This window comes from Perognathus longimembris, chromosome 6 (assembly GCF_023159225.1).
Source record: "Perognathus longimembris pacificus isolate PPM17 chromosome 6, ASM2315922v1, whole genome shotgun sequence".
In the NCBI taxonomy this organism is placed as follows: Eukaryota; Metazoa; Chordata; class Mammalia; order Rodentia; family Heteromyidae; genus Perognathus; species Perognathus longimembris.
In genome coordinates this window covers 62,139,173-62,153,666 of record NC_063166.1, presented here as the reverse complement: position 1 = coordinate 62,153,666, position 14,494 = coordinate 62,139,173, and the positions used below count along the sequence as shown (strand labels likewise).

Below are 14,494 nucleotides of genomic sequence, written 5' to 3'. Positions count from 1 at the left end.
AAAAAAAAAAGCAAGTGGACGCTATGTCTTTAAAATACTAAATGCCCCTGCATTCTTATTTGCCAACAGAGGTGGCAATTAGCAAAGAGAATGAAAAGAAACACATTGTCTGCATTTAGGTTTACCATTTCCAACTATTGTTATTGCTCGAAAAATGTACTGTCCATTATCCCATATTTTATAACCCCCAATCAATCTTTGGAAACATTTTATTCATTTTTCCACCGCTTTCTCCCAAGCGCCCGATTGCATGTCTACCACAAGGGGGCAGCCACCTCTAAAAAACAACCAGAGAACCTTTTTCTTAAAGAGGTAGAGCTGAACTTGAGGGGGAAAGTTCTGCTCATAAGTCACATGCTTGCATAAAAGAGACCCCTCCCTAAAAAGTGGTGATATGCGATGTCTAGAAATGTCCATTTTCCTCTCCCATTCTTGGCCATCAAAGACTATGTCATAAACTACCAGGGTTCCAATTTTATTTCTCAAGTTATGGAGGCCTAAAGCTGATAGCCATCCTTTCTTCTTTTCCTGGGATGTGTCCAACAGTGATAAGCTTTCTCCTCCTTTGTAAAAGCCACACGATGAGGTAAGTCTTCTATAGGTCTTGTTTTTTAATCTCACTGATGACAGCAGCAATTGTTAATGTCTCAGTTAAATTTGATAGGAAAGGAAATTGTTTCAGAAGCACAATAAACACTTTTAATTTGAGTCTCTGAGTAGAATCTGTTCTATCGCCTCCTTGTTCAGATCCAGTCAATCTCCAAAGCACTTTAAAGAATAAAGAAATAAAGTAGTATATTTCTGAATATTTGTCCCCCTTTTTAAATTTTCCTAGCAGACAAGTTTCCTCCAAAATACCTTATCTGACCTTTAAACCTCTAGAAACAGCAGTGCCGAATTCCCCTCTGTGGGTTGCTAATCCGATTTACGTGAGCGGAAGCTGGAATTATTTTAGCTCTCCAACGGGGGAAAAACCGAATACACACAAATAATAGATTATTACTAGCTCCTGCTTCAAACTTTTCTCTACCTCTGCATTTCAGGCCTGGAAGACTTCGGGCCGAACCTAATTTTACCAATCTGGCCTCTTAAAAAAAAAAAAAGAAGAAGAAGAAGAAGGGAAAGGAAAGGGGGAAAAAAGTTCTGCCCTTGATTTTGGTCACCTGGGCCACCCTAGTCTTATGCATGAAGGCTTCTGGAATCCTAACAGGAAAGAAAAGAAAGCCCCCACCCCCCCCCCACCTTCCCACTCCCCCACGATTCACGGGGCAGCAGCTTGGCGGAATATTGAAACTACAAGCATCCAGTCACAGCCTCCCTTCTGGGGAGCCTGTGGAATGAGGTGGAGCAAAAGGTTCTAAAGTCCCAAACCATTATGGTCCCGAAGGCTTGTTTTACATTGTGTCTTCGTCCTTACACCTTCGTCCTTACACCTTCCACTGAGCTGCACTGCGCCTGCCTTGAGCTGGGTGAGATAAATATCACAAAGCATGAAGTGATTTGCTACTGTAAAAAGATACAAATCCCTTCACTCTCCCCTCATGCTGCCACACATGAAACACACGTTACACAAGTCCTGTCTAGCAGGCAACACCCAGGTCTCGTCGGTGGGCCTAATTATAGAAGCGCGTGCCTCGTTTGCATATATTTGCATAAGTGAATGTATTCATAGAAACGCAGGTCGTATTTATGTATTAGGTGTAAATATGTTTGCTTGCAAACATGCACGTACACAAACGCACTCATTTCTATGTAAATGCACGTATGTATAACTATACATGGAATTGTGCACACAAGAATTTACATGTGTAACCACACGCATCTCTGTTGCTATTTAAATAACATCCCGTTCCAGCCCCTAGTTTGCTCGAGTTCTCCTCCCACGACTGAAAACAGAAGCGTCTATCCCGCATCTATGCCAAGATGTTCAGCAATTTAAGTTTTGCTTCCCCGCCCCCCCCCACCGCCTTCTCCCAAATCGACTCCTAAAGAAAAAAAAAAATCTTCAAACTGAAAGTTGAATAACGGGCGCAGTGGGGAAACAGAGGCTGGACTCGGGTTCAGTCCCGGATTTCACTGCGGAGTCCCCGCAAGGGTCGCGCGCGGGCTGGACCTTCCAGCGCCCTTGGGGAGACCGGAGGTGGAGGCAGGAGCGCCCCCTCGGCGGCCGCGCGCCCCCGCCCTTAGCCCCACCCCGCCGCGGCCTCCGGGCGAGCCGTCCACACCCCTGCGCGCCGCTCCCGCCCGCTTGGGGATCCCCGGCGAGCCGCGCCGCCGAGGGGGAGGTGTTCGGCCGCGGCCGGGAGGGAACCGGCAGGCGGCGTCCCCTTTAAAAGCCGCGAGCGCCGCGCCACGGCGCCACCGCCGCCGTCGACGCCGGAGTCCTCGCCCTGCCGCGCGGCGCTGTGCTGTGCTGCTGCCCGGCTCGCGCTGCGCCCGCCGCTCCGCGTTCCCAGAGCCCGCCGGGGATTGGCAGTCGCCGCGGGACGTTCACCACCAGCCCCCCGCCGGCCACCCGGACGCCCTCGGGGCCAGCGCCCGCGGCTGCGCAGGGTTACCTGGGGTTGGGACCAGACACCCGCAGCGCCCGCCGACCCCGCGCGGGTCGGTGCACCCGGCTGTGCGCGCCCAGGCGCTGTGGCCTCGGCTGCCGGGGCCGCGCCGGAGCCGCGAAGCGGGCGCCTAGAGCTCGAAAGGCGGGGAGGAAAGGAGGGAGGTTCGGAGCTGAGTCCGCGCACTGGGATGCTGATCCCCTCGTTCGGCCGGGGTGCGGGCACCCGGGACGTGCCTGCCGGAGTGTGATCGGGACCCCTTGGCTGGTCACAAAGACACTTGGCCCCAGGGCTGGGAGATTGAGGCCACCCTCCTTCCTGAGCGGCCCCGGGACTCGACTGGACTCACTGGAGAATGCGCCCCAGGACGGCGGGGCTTCGCAGTCGCACGCTGTTCACTGGAGAGCGCTAATGGGGCTGCGCCCGAGGAAAGTCGAGTGATGCGGAGGGGCAAATCGCCTGGCGCCCAGCCCGTCGCCGTGCCCTTCCCCGGACCCAGCGTCCCCCAGGATGGCTGCCCCGAGCCATGGGCCGCGGCGGAGTTAGCGCTGAGCCACCGACCCTCGTCCCCCCGAGTCCCGCAGCCAACCCCGCGCGGGGGCACGCGTCCCGCGGGCGCTGGTGCCTAAGTACGAAGACAGCACCAGCCTCTCCTCCCCTCTCCCTGTCGCGTCCCAGCGCCGCACTCCTCCCCCTGCGCGCGGCTGTGTGTCAGCACTTGGCTGGAAACTCCTTGAACTTGCAGAGAGAGCAACCGGTGCTCCCCACTTTGCGCCGGTGCCTTCGCTCCGGCGGAGCCAGCCTTGCCACCTCCGAGCTCCGCTGCGCCCACTCTCCTTGCCGGACCCAATCCGGGACGCCGAGGTCGGCAGGGGGGACACGGATTTCTCGGCCATCCCAGGAGCTGCCGAAGGACGAGGAGGCAAAGAAAAGGAAGGGACGCCCCGTCCCGGCGTCAAGTCCTTCGGACAGAGGTTTTTCCATGTGGAGGCTCTTTCAATGGACGTGTCCCCGAGTGCTTCTTAGACGGACTGCCGTCTCCTAAAGGTAGAGGACGCGGGGCCGCGAATCCGGGATTTCGAGGAGCTGGGAGGGGGGGGAGGACGCCGCGACTCCGCGGCCAGGCGCAGCGGGGCAGGCGGCACCGGGTGCCCAGACTGGCGAGACGTAAACAGACACTCCCCCACCTTTCGGGTCCACGTGCAGCTGAGCCCCTTGGGGAGTGCTGCCCCCCGCCCCGCAATGATCAGCTTCATCCTCCCCACTCCCTCTCATCCCTCCCTAATTTTCAGTGTATTGATTGGGGCTGTCAACGCTTACATAGCTTTAAAAAGTTAAAGAAGTGCTTTGGAGTGGGTGGCCCTTGGATTTCTTCTATTAATTGCCCACCTGCTGGGCCCTGGAGGCCCCGTTGAGGAGAAGAGAGGTTGGGGTTCTCCGCTGTGCTCCTGTCCAGAATTGTCAGGGGGCAGTGCGTCAGTGTGCCCCTGTGCTGTGTTTAACAGCTGACACGCGCGTTCACCAACACTAGTCATTTACTTACATCATCTCTGCGAGACCGCATCGTGGGGGTGCGGGGGCGGCGTGGCCTTTCTGTCACTCCCGGGTTTAGGGACACGGGCTCGAGGTTGCAAGTGACGTGGAGAAGTTGTGGCTTTGAGTTTATGGTGACTAGAAGTGGTGTGTGTGTGTTCTATACAGGGCCTCTAGGAAATTACATGCACTATCTGCGTGTTTATAAGCAAGAGAGCCAAGCGCAGTGTGTGTTTAGCTTTGCATGGGATGTGGGGGTGTCAGGCCCAGTGATGCCCAGCAACTGTCAGTCGGCCTGGTATAACGGGGGGTGGGGGAAAGCAGAAAGATGAATCTCGTTGGGGGTGAAATCAAAATCCCAAATCAGAAGTCCGACAGGTTGAGAACGGGATGGGAGGAGGGAAGCGCTTAGAAACTTGGGAGCCCTCAGCCTCCCCACAATTCGGGCCTGTGGGACGCTCTTAGTCCCTCTAGGAGCACAGCATGCCAGGAGGGCACCCTGGTGGAGGAGGCGAGCAGAGCCCTGCAGGAGCCCCAGGCCTTGGGGGCGGCGGACGGGCGGGAGGACTGGGCGGGGAACTCGGGTGACTCACGTCGGCCCTGTCCGCAGGTCGACCATGGTGGCCGGGACCCGCTGTCTTCTAGCGTTGCTGCTTCCCCAGGTCCTCCTGGGCGGCGCGGCCGGCCTCATTCCGGAGCTGGGCCGCAAGAAGTTTGCCGCGTCGTCGTCGTCGGGCCGCCCCTCATCCCGGCCCTCCGACGACGTCCTGAGTGAGTTCGAGTTACGCCTGCTCAGCATGTTCGGCTTGAAACAGAGACCCACCCCCAGCAGAGACGCCGTGGTGCCCCCCTACATGCTGGACCTGTACCGCCGGCACTCGGGCCAGCCGGGTGCGCCCGCCCCAGACCAGCGCCTGGAGAGGGCTGCCAGCCGCGCCAACACCGTGCGCAGCTTCCACCACGAAGGTGAGCTGGCCGCCGGGGAGAAGGGTGCTCTGGGGAGAGCAGAGCCCCCCATCCACGGTGGCAGCCTGCGGCCACTGCAAAAACAGCTGGGCTAGGGCCACCTCAGCCCTTCCCACTCAATGCTTCTTTCTCCACCACCTTTCTGAATCCTCTTTCAAAGCACTGCCTGTGCTGGGTGAAGAGGGAGCCAGGGATTCCCCTCTGAATCCGCACCCTTTTCCTGGCTTGCAGCCAGAAGGTAACTCCTCCCACTGGAACTGGGGAGAATTCGAGGATGAGGGGAGCAAGCACAGCTCCCCTGCCCCTAGTCAGCTAAACGTGCAAGAATTCCATGGGAGGGAGCATGATAGAGCTTTGGGATTTCTGTAGCTCTGTTTGAAGTCCTTAGCATCCTCTGTTTTAAGCTACAGTTTTAGGCTAGACAGGGCCAAGGGCAGAAGTATTTTCAACTGTAAGACTGAAAAATGAAAGCCCAGAGGGGGGCGCACCCCCAAAATCTTTCTCATTTTTTACAGTTTGATCTGTGCCTGGTTTGGGAGATCTTTGAATGCCTACCTAATCCCCGTGAGAGATCCACCCCATATCCCTCTGCTTGTTTCCACAATGACTTTCTTGTCTCTTGCTTAAATCTTAAGATAGGCTCTGGTGCTGAAGACCAGGCAAATCTTCAGATAAAAGCTAGTGCAGCAGCTGATTCCTTCATATGTGATGAAATGTAGGGTGTTTTTGTTTCTTTATGATACTGAATGTCATTTTCCTATTTCTATTTTTTATTTCTGCTAGTTTCATCAGAAAGGCATTTGGTAGATTTGCTACCGAGAATGGTTATACCTCAGTTCTTAAAGCAATTAGTAAAAGCTATGTTCCACATCAATTCTTTCTGTACAGCTTTTAAATGCTCCTGTGGCTTAATGCCTTCCAAATAGTGAAGGGGTGCCTTCACATTCTCCAAAAGAGTGCAAAAGTTGTACTGCACAGAGCAGTCATTACACAATAGGAGGGAAGTGAATAGGGAGTGAAGTTTTCTTGTTCTTGCTTTGCTGGCCTGGGAAGGGGTTGGTAAATATCAAGTGGAAATCTGTGTTCTTATATAAACAGAAGTAGCACCTGAAGTTTTTTTACTAGTGAGGATGGCTTAGACTTGTGAGAACACAGGTTGATAAGAGGTCCCAAAGGTAGGTCACAGAGCAAATAACACTTCATCTAAACAGCTGCACCTTATGAAAGTAACATTGAGCTGATCATTTCCAAGCACATACACACACATCACTATATGTATATATATATATATACATATACATATATATGTAGATACTGTACTGAGGCTCTACTATTTGAGTCCCAGCTTCATTTCTGGCCTACTGATTAATGGAGATAAGAGTCTCACAGACAATTTTTCTGCCTTATCTGGTTTTGAACTGTAATCCTCAAATCTCAGCCTCCTGGGTGGCTTAGATTACAAGCATGAACTGGGCGGGCACCCATGAGCCCAGTGGAACACATTAGTAAGGTGATATCTGTTAGCAGATCTCTGTTGGAGATGGCACTAAAACTTTATTCTAATCCTTTGGAATTCATCCACTGAAAGCAGAAACTCCTGTCATATGTAATGTTGTGTGTGTGTGTGTGTGTGTGTGTGTGTGTGTGTGTGTGTGTGTGTACATGTTGCAGCCCTAACCCTGAGCTGATGATAGAACTTGCTCATCATTTTCAGGTGATGCTGATTAAAGTTTTCCTGGATGACAAAAGAACCAGCCTAGGAAAACAACCAGTTGTTTTCATTATCTCTTCATGCAAACCATTCTTAACTTCATTTATAAAGTCAGGATGATAAGTAACTATTATAACTTAAAAGAAAGCATTCAAGCCAATTGATAACTAGACATTGAACCAATTCAAGTAAAGAACTCACTTAGACATTTATTTGTTAAAGAACCAAGAGCCCTACTACACAATTACCCACTGTAGAGTTTTTTCATAGATGGTATTAGATGGTTTAGTGCCACAGGACAAGTTACCACGAGGGAACTACAGCCAGTATATGTGTGAGTCCTCCAAACCAGTTGAACAAGACAGAATTATCAGTTGTCATTTCTCCTGGTGAACGTTGGCCAAGTCCTTTCTATGGTGGCTTTTATTTGGGAGAGTCATGCTTTGCTGAAATTCGTTGTCAAGGTCATTAGAAAGTGTGTCAGCCAAGGAGAAGGGACTGTTTTAGAAGGGCTGTCAAGTGTAGGGAAATCACTTCTCCATTTGAACAGTGGATTTTATGCTTTCCTGCCATTGGAGGCACACTGAAATTGGTAGGGTTCACTGGCCCTGAGAAAAGTCTCCCTACTTTCTGACAGATCAGAATCTAGAGGGCCCATAGGCCTTCTCCACCAGATTAGGAAGAACAGTTTTTCTTTGCTTTTTTTGTTTTGTTGTTGTTGCATGAAGTAACTAAATTATTGACCTCTCTGACTAAAACTTTCAGACAGACATTTATCTTGTCAACACAAGTGCAACTACCATAAATAGCAATAGATAGAGTAGGAAAGTTCAAAGAACCACTACCCTGTGGAAGAGAAGATGGGACCTAAATTTCTAGAGCAGACTTGACACATAACCTTCTCCCTAAAAATAGTACTTACTCTGTGAGGCCCGTTATTCAAGTGTGATGGCAAAGGTCCTGTGTGTATTTAAATACTGGTAGAGGTGGAGACTTAAGTTTAGTGCTGATATTTTTCTGTTCCCTCACTTTTTTAGTGTTACCCCTATGTTCCTTCTTGATGACTCCTCACTGAGAGATTTTCCTGTCTTTGTGTTTTAGACATTTTTCTTGAGGTTTGGCACAATTCGAAAATAATGAGAATCCCATCATTGCAAAGGTGTTGGCCCTAAGGGTGAACAGAGGCACTTAAAACTCTCCTTGCCCTTTCACCCTTTGTTGTCATTGCCTTATTATATTAAAGACAAGACAAAAGAACAAAATGGAAAAACATTGTTACTTTGTTTTAGATTGTTCCCATTGGTATATCAATTACTTTATCTGACAGAAAATCTTGCTATACATAGCCCCTTTCATTTTTTTCATAGGAAAGAGATTCCATACTAACTTCCCTGGAGCATCCTCAGGTGAGGTTGTTTTCATAGGGCAAAAAAGGTAGCACAAAGTAGTAGTTGTTCCAAACAACATTTACATACTCCATTAGGCTCTGACAACTTCAGTTGTCTTCTTTTGTTCTCTCTGCTTTTCTCACCAAATCTGGACAGTATGTTCTTATCCTTTGGTTAGGGCAATGTGCTTCTAGTGGTTTGGGCTGTCATTTGAAGTTGGGACTTTTATCCAATGGCAGGTAGTTCTATCTAGTGGAGAGGCTAGGAAAGATCTATCTGAACTCCAGCTGCTATTCACTGTGCAGAATAGGTATCATGCTCCCACTCTGCTCCAGACCTGACCCCCCCATCCTCCCTCCAAAAGCATCCAACCTATTACCTAGCATTATCTTAATGACATTTTTTTTAATTAATGTGTACCAGTCTTGGGGCTAGAACTTAGGGCCTTGTGCTGTCCCTGAGCTTCTTTTGCTCAAGGCTAGCACTCTGCCTCTTGAGCCTTGGCTCTACTCTTGTCTGGTTTTGGTAATTGAATGGAGATAAACTTTCCTGTCTGGGCTTGTTTAGAACCTCAGATTTCAACCTCTGGAGTAACTAGTGTTACAGGCATGGAGCCAATGGTCCCAGCTAGCCTTGATGACATTTTTTTTTTTTTTTTGGTCAAATTCTTTTTCTCCAGGGAACAGGAAGCCAGAGTATAATTACTTAGCCCAACCTTTTAGGTAATTCTGAGCTAGATGAATGTTAAATATCATTTTTTTTGTCCAATTTTCTTCATTTTCCTAGCCAAAGCTCCATCTATTTGAAGAGCTTGAAGGCTAAGAAATTCAGGTCTAACTAAAATAGGCCCAAGTCCTGAAATCTCGTGGCAAGTGGAGCTGATCCAATGGTGGATGTTGACAGAGCGTTGTTTTTCAAGAAAGTATACATTACCATGAATTTCCACAACCTCCAGTTTTGTACACTCAGGAAGATTTTGTTCTCTAACTTACTGTCTATAAAATTGACTGAGTTTCCCACCATCAAGAGGAGATTGCCACATTTCCCTTGGATTAGGAACCGTTGTAGTAGCTGCTATAACCCTGGGTGAGAGTTTTCCTTGGTTGGGGTTTCTGTAAGCCCCCCTGACTTATATCTATGACTTGAGCCTGCATTGTAATGGAGATCTTTGTATTAAGCTCAAATGGGGTTCTTTTAGTCAGTAGGTGGATGATGGTGAACTTGGAAATGGTGAACTTGGAAAAAGGTTTTCAACTCTGTTATTATGTAATGTTATGGGGTTTTTTTTTCTCTACTAAGGCTGCTGCAATTCTTCCACAAAAGTTTGAGTCAGAGTAAATTAATATTTTCTGTTTCTGGTTGAATGATATAGTTCAGTCATCTTTCATATGACAGTCACTTTTTATTTGTGGATTGAGTTTGAGAATTTTTGTTGCCATTGTGATTTTCTATCTTTCTGGGTACTTTCTAAAATTCAGCTCTTCAAGGAATGCCCTAGCTAATCTGCCTTTCCTCCAGACACCAAGTGTGTTATCTGAGGGGACAAGAACTTGGTTGCATTTGAGGCTTTGGTGTCATTGGAGTTTGGAGGATGTTGCTGACTTTTTTTTTCCTACTTTGTTCACTAAAAAAAGAACATGCCTTCAGCAGAAGTGCCCCTCCTCTCTTCTATTGAGGCACACCTGAATAGCAGGGAGAAGGGGTTTTGAAGAAGCTGAATACATTCCATGATTCTTGCTTGGAGCTACTGTGAAGAACATTGGTTCTTTTGGTAGAAGGCTTTAATGATTGATGTGAAGCAGCATTACAGTGGAGTTCAGAATGTGCATGAATCCAAGAGGTTTTCATTATTAAGTTCATTGGGACAATGGAAATTTTCTTTTCCTTCCTTCCTTCTTTCCTTCCTTCCTTGTCTTGGGGCTTGAACTCTGGGCCTGGATGCTGTCCCTGAGTATCATTCCCTCAAGATAGAGCCACAGTGCCAGTTCTTTCTGGCTTTTTCTGAGTAGTTTATTGGAGATAAGTCTCATGGACTTCCTGAATCCTCAGATCTCAGACTCCTGAGTTGCTAGGATTACAGGCATGAACCACCATCTTTTGCGCCTGGCATTTCTTGGCCTGATAGATTCACTTCTTACTCTTTGGCCAAATACTAATAGGTTTGTACTCATGTTTATATAACTTACCAAAAGGTGCTTTTAAATTTTACTCCTCTGCCAATCTACTTTGAAGGTGGGATACATTCTTTAAAGCCCTGACTCCAGTGTGGGTTCCATAAGCTTTTCAGTACCCTGTCATGTGGGAGCTGGTTAGAAAGTCTGAATCTCCCACCACTCTTCAGACTCCATGGATGAGAAACTGCCTTTAGCAACTGAAGGAGTCCTAGAGATTTCATACAAAGGTTAAGGTTTGAGAATTGCGCTGTGGCGCTTGGGTTAAACTGCCCTGTTGAGTGAACTCTAGCGCTCTAGTTAGCTTGTAGTGGGGACTGTCACTTTGATGGGGATTATTTTCCCAGGTGGAATCTTTGCATGAATGATCTCATGTGATTTTCATTTGCCAAAGCATCTAGATTCTGTGAACAACTTAAAACTCTTTGTCTTTAGGGAAAATGCAACCATAGAATGATTTAAAAATAAAGTTGCAGGTTTCATGACATGAAACAATGACCAAGTTGATTTTGGTAACACGAGCTGAGATCCTAAAAAATAAACAGGCTTTTTTTTTTTAACAGTAAAATGATTGGTTTAGGCAAGTAGCCAATAAACCTGAATATCTGAAACTCAAATTTCTCAAATGCTTACTACTAATTTAATAATAATTATAACAATAATGTGGTTTGCTAAGTTTTAAACTAAAGTCATCCAATGTGTTATATTTTTACTGTTTTCTTGGGAAATGATTTGTCATAAAGTTCAGGAGTCTATCAGACAAAACATGCTTCGTCCCATTAAATGGCTCCTTTACAAAAATGATGTAGAAATATTATTCTCTGATAAGATGAAGTTATTCCTTATATTGAGACTCTTGGACTTTTTTATGATTATTGGGTATTGTACTCACAATTGCTTGGCCTGTTTACTTGGCTGGTGCTCTATGCTTGAGCCGTGCTTCCTTTGAAAGCAGCACAAAAGAAATTAGAAGACAAAAATCGTTCTTCATTAATTCCAAAGGCATCTGAAATGAGATTTTAACTCTTGAGGTCATAAAGAGGTGAGACAACACAGTCAGGAAGCTATTTCTCGTGAACTTGTTTGGCCTTAATTCTTACGGTGTTCTGGTAACCACCCATATGTTTCCCAAAGTAGTAGATCCCTGTAAAATGCCTTTGTCTCTGGACTGAGTAAAATGGTAGGGTGTGCTTAGCAAAATGTCATCATTGATGTTGAGTTTCAAAGTCTTTAATTAGGAAGTAGAAATCTGTATATCAAGATTTGTAAATCATCTAAATTGCAGAGTAATGTTTTAGAATACTGCTTTTAAAGATTGACATTAAAGCCTCTTTTTTTTTAAGAAATGCAATAATTTCCTTAACTCCTCATTCATTAGACCTTTACTAACTATAGTGCTGACTTTTTTTTTCTGCCTGAAGTCTCTGAATTCCAAAGAAATACTTTGTTCTATCCCTCATTATTTTACCCACCTGGAAAGTTGTGTTCGTGTCCTGGATTATTTAAAGGCATAGCTATCATGAAATTTTGTTTTCATGCATTACCCGTTGACATGGACATAGGGAAAAGTTTTCCTTGTGTACCAATCCTTGAGATTCTGAGCACTGTCACTGAGCTTTTTTGCTCAAGGCTAGCACTTTACCACTTGAGCCATAGCTCCACTTTCAGCTTTGTAGTTGTTATTTGGAGATGAGAGTCTCAAACTGTACAGTCTGGACTGGTTTTGAACCATGATTCTCAGATCTCAGCCTTCTGAGTAGCTAGGATTACAGGTGTGAGCCACTGGCTCCTGGCTTGAGTCTTCTTTTTAATTTTAATGATGGCTTTTGCATTTATTTCTATACCTCCAGCTCTGAATTATTTTGTTTATTCCTTTTGGTGCTGGCCTCATACCCTCGTTTGGCTTTTTTTTTTGCCCAAGGCAGCACATTACCACTTGAGCCACATTTCCACTTCTAGCTTATTGCTAATTTTTAAAATAAAGATAAGATTCTCTCAGTTTGTCTACCAAGGCTGGCTTTGAACTTAAGATTTGTTTCCCAAGTAGCTAGGATTACAGGTGTGAGCCACCAGTGCTTTGGTAGCTCTAGTTTTTTTTTTAAGTTTTTGTTTTAAAATTATAAATTAATTTCCAAGTCTATCAGGTGATCAATCCTTAACCTCTCTTACTAAATGTTTTTCCTTTCCTTATTTTTATTAAATTAGAATCTCTGGAAGAACTGCCAAAAATAAGCGGGAAAACCACCCGGCGATTCTTCTTTAATTTAAGTTCCATCCCCACGGAGGAGTTTATCATGTCTGCTGAACTGCAGGTTTTCCGGGAACAGATAAAGGAAGCTTTGGGAAATGATAGCAGCTTCCATCACCGAATTAATATTTATGAAATTATAAAACCTGCAACCGCCAACTCCAAGTTCCCCATGACCAGACTTTTGGACACCAGGTTGGTGAATCAGAACACCAGCCAGTGGGAAAGCTTTGATGTCACCCCAGCCGTGATGCGATGGACGGCCCAAGGGCATGCCAACCATGGCTTCGTGGTAGAAGTGACCCACTTGGAGGAAAAGCAAGGTGTCTCCAGAAGACACGTGAGGATTAGCAGGTCTTTGCACCAAGATGAGCACAGCTGGCCCCAGATGAGGCCACTGCTTGTGACTTTTGGCCACGATGGGAAAGGACATCCTCTCCACCGAAGAGAAAAACGTCAGGCCAAACACAAACAGCGCAAGCGCCTCAAGTCTAGCTGTAAGAGGCACCCTTTGTACGTGGACTTCAGTGATGTGGGATGGAATGACTGGATTGTGGCTCCTCCAGGCTATCATGCCTTTTACTGCCATGGGGAATGTCCTTTTCCCTTGGCTGATCACCTGAACTCCACTAATCATGCCATTGTGCAGACGCTGGTCAATTCAGTGAACTCTAAGATTCCCAAAGCTTGCTGTGTCCCCACTGAGCTCAGTGCCATTTCCATGCTATACCTGGATGAAAACGAGAAAGTCGTATTGAAGAACTATCAGGACATGGTTGTGGAGGGTTGTGGGTGCCGTTAGCACAATGAAATTAATTAAATATATATATATTTTAGGAAAAAAAAACAAAAAAGAATTTAAAAAAAAAACCACACCTTCCCCTCTTCCCCCCCCAAAAAAAACAAAACCAGCTGACACTTTAGTTTTTCCCAATGAAGACTTTATTTATGGAATGCAATGGAGAAAAATAAAAAATCATTATTTTGAAAATATATTTATATCTACGAAAAAGAAGTTGGGAAAACAAATATTTTTAATCAGAGAGTTATTCCTTAAAAGATTTTAAAGTGTATTTAGTTGTACATTTTATATGGGTTTTTTTAACCCCCAGCACATGAAGTATATTGGTCAGATTTATTTTGTATTTATTTTTACTATTATAACCACTTTTTAGGGCAAAGAAATAGCTAATTTGTATTTATATATAATCAAAAGAAGTACCGGGTTTGTACATAATTTTCCAAAAAAAATGTAGTTTTTGGTTGTGTGTATTTAAGATGACAAGTCTACATGGAAGGTTGCTCTGGCAAAGTGCTTAGCACATTTGCTGTTTTTTTTCCTGGGGTGGGGGGAGGAGGGTTGTTATTGTTGTCTTTTTGCAGTGCTACTGTTAAGTTCACAAGTTCAAGTCCAGAAAAAAAAGTGGATAATCCACTCTGCTGACTTTCAAGATTATTATATTATTCAGTTCTCAGGAATGCTGCAGAGTGGTTATCCAATCCCTGAGTACTTATTAGGTAGACTATTTGGAAAAGAATCAGACATTAAGGATCTGATCTAGAAACCCTCCCTTTTACCCATTAATTTACAGAAAGGAAAAATAAAGCAGGAATAATAGGAATCGTCAGGAACCATTCACATGTAAGAAAGTGAAATTCTGGTTCTTTCCTCAATTGGAGATAACTTTCCAGGAGGAGAGGGGAGAGCTGAACTGGCCAAAGTATTAAAAACAACGTAAGATTTCTTTATGAATGTTGTGGTCGCATATATTTGAAACTGACATTTTGCAGCCCTCACGATTTGGAAATTGATTTGTATTTTGCCTTTATCTAGTAGGGGAAGCTCTTTATGCTCCCAATTTTCTAACTTTTCCCAACACCCAGAAAAATTGTGTACATCATGTTTTTCTGCCCACACCCTGTTC

At 45.8% G+C, this 14,494-nt stretch overlaps 1 protein-coding gene across 1 annotated transcript; it reads left to right on the top strand.

The window, feature by feature from the left end:
* Positions 1-3,469: 3,469 nt before the first annotated feature.
* On the top strand, positions 3,470-13,416 carry Bmp2 (bone morphogenetic protein 2). Its single transcript, XM_048348817.1, has 3 exons — positions 3,470-3,599; positions 4,696-5,051; positions 12,527-13,416. Exons 2-3 carry the CDS (start codon positions 4,703-4,705, stop codon positions 13,369-13,371), a joined length of 1,194 nt encoding a protein of 397 aa, XP_048204774.1. The 5' UTR covers positions 3,470-3,599; positions 4,696-4,702; the 3' UTR covers positions 13,372-13,416.
* Positions 13,417-14,494: the final 1,078 nt, after the last annotated feature.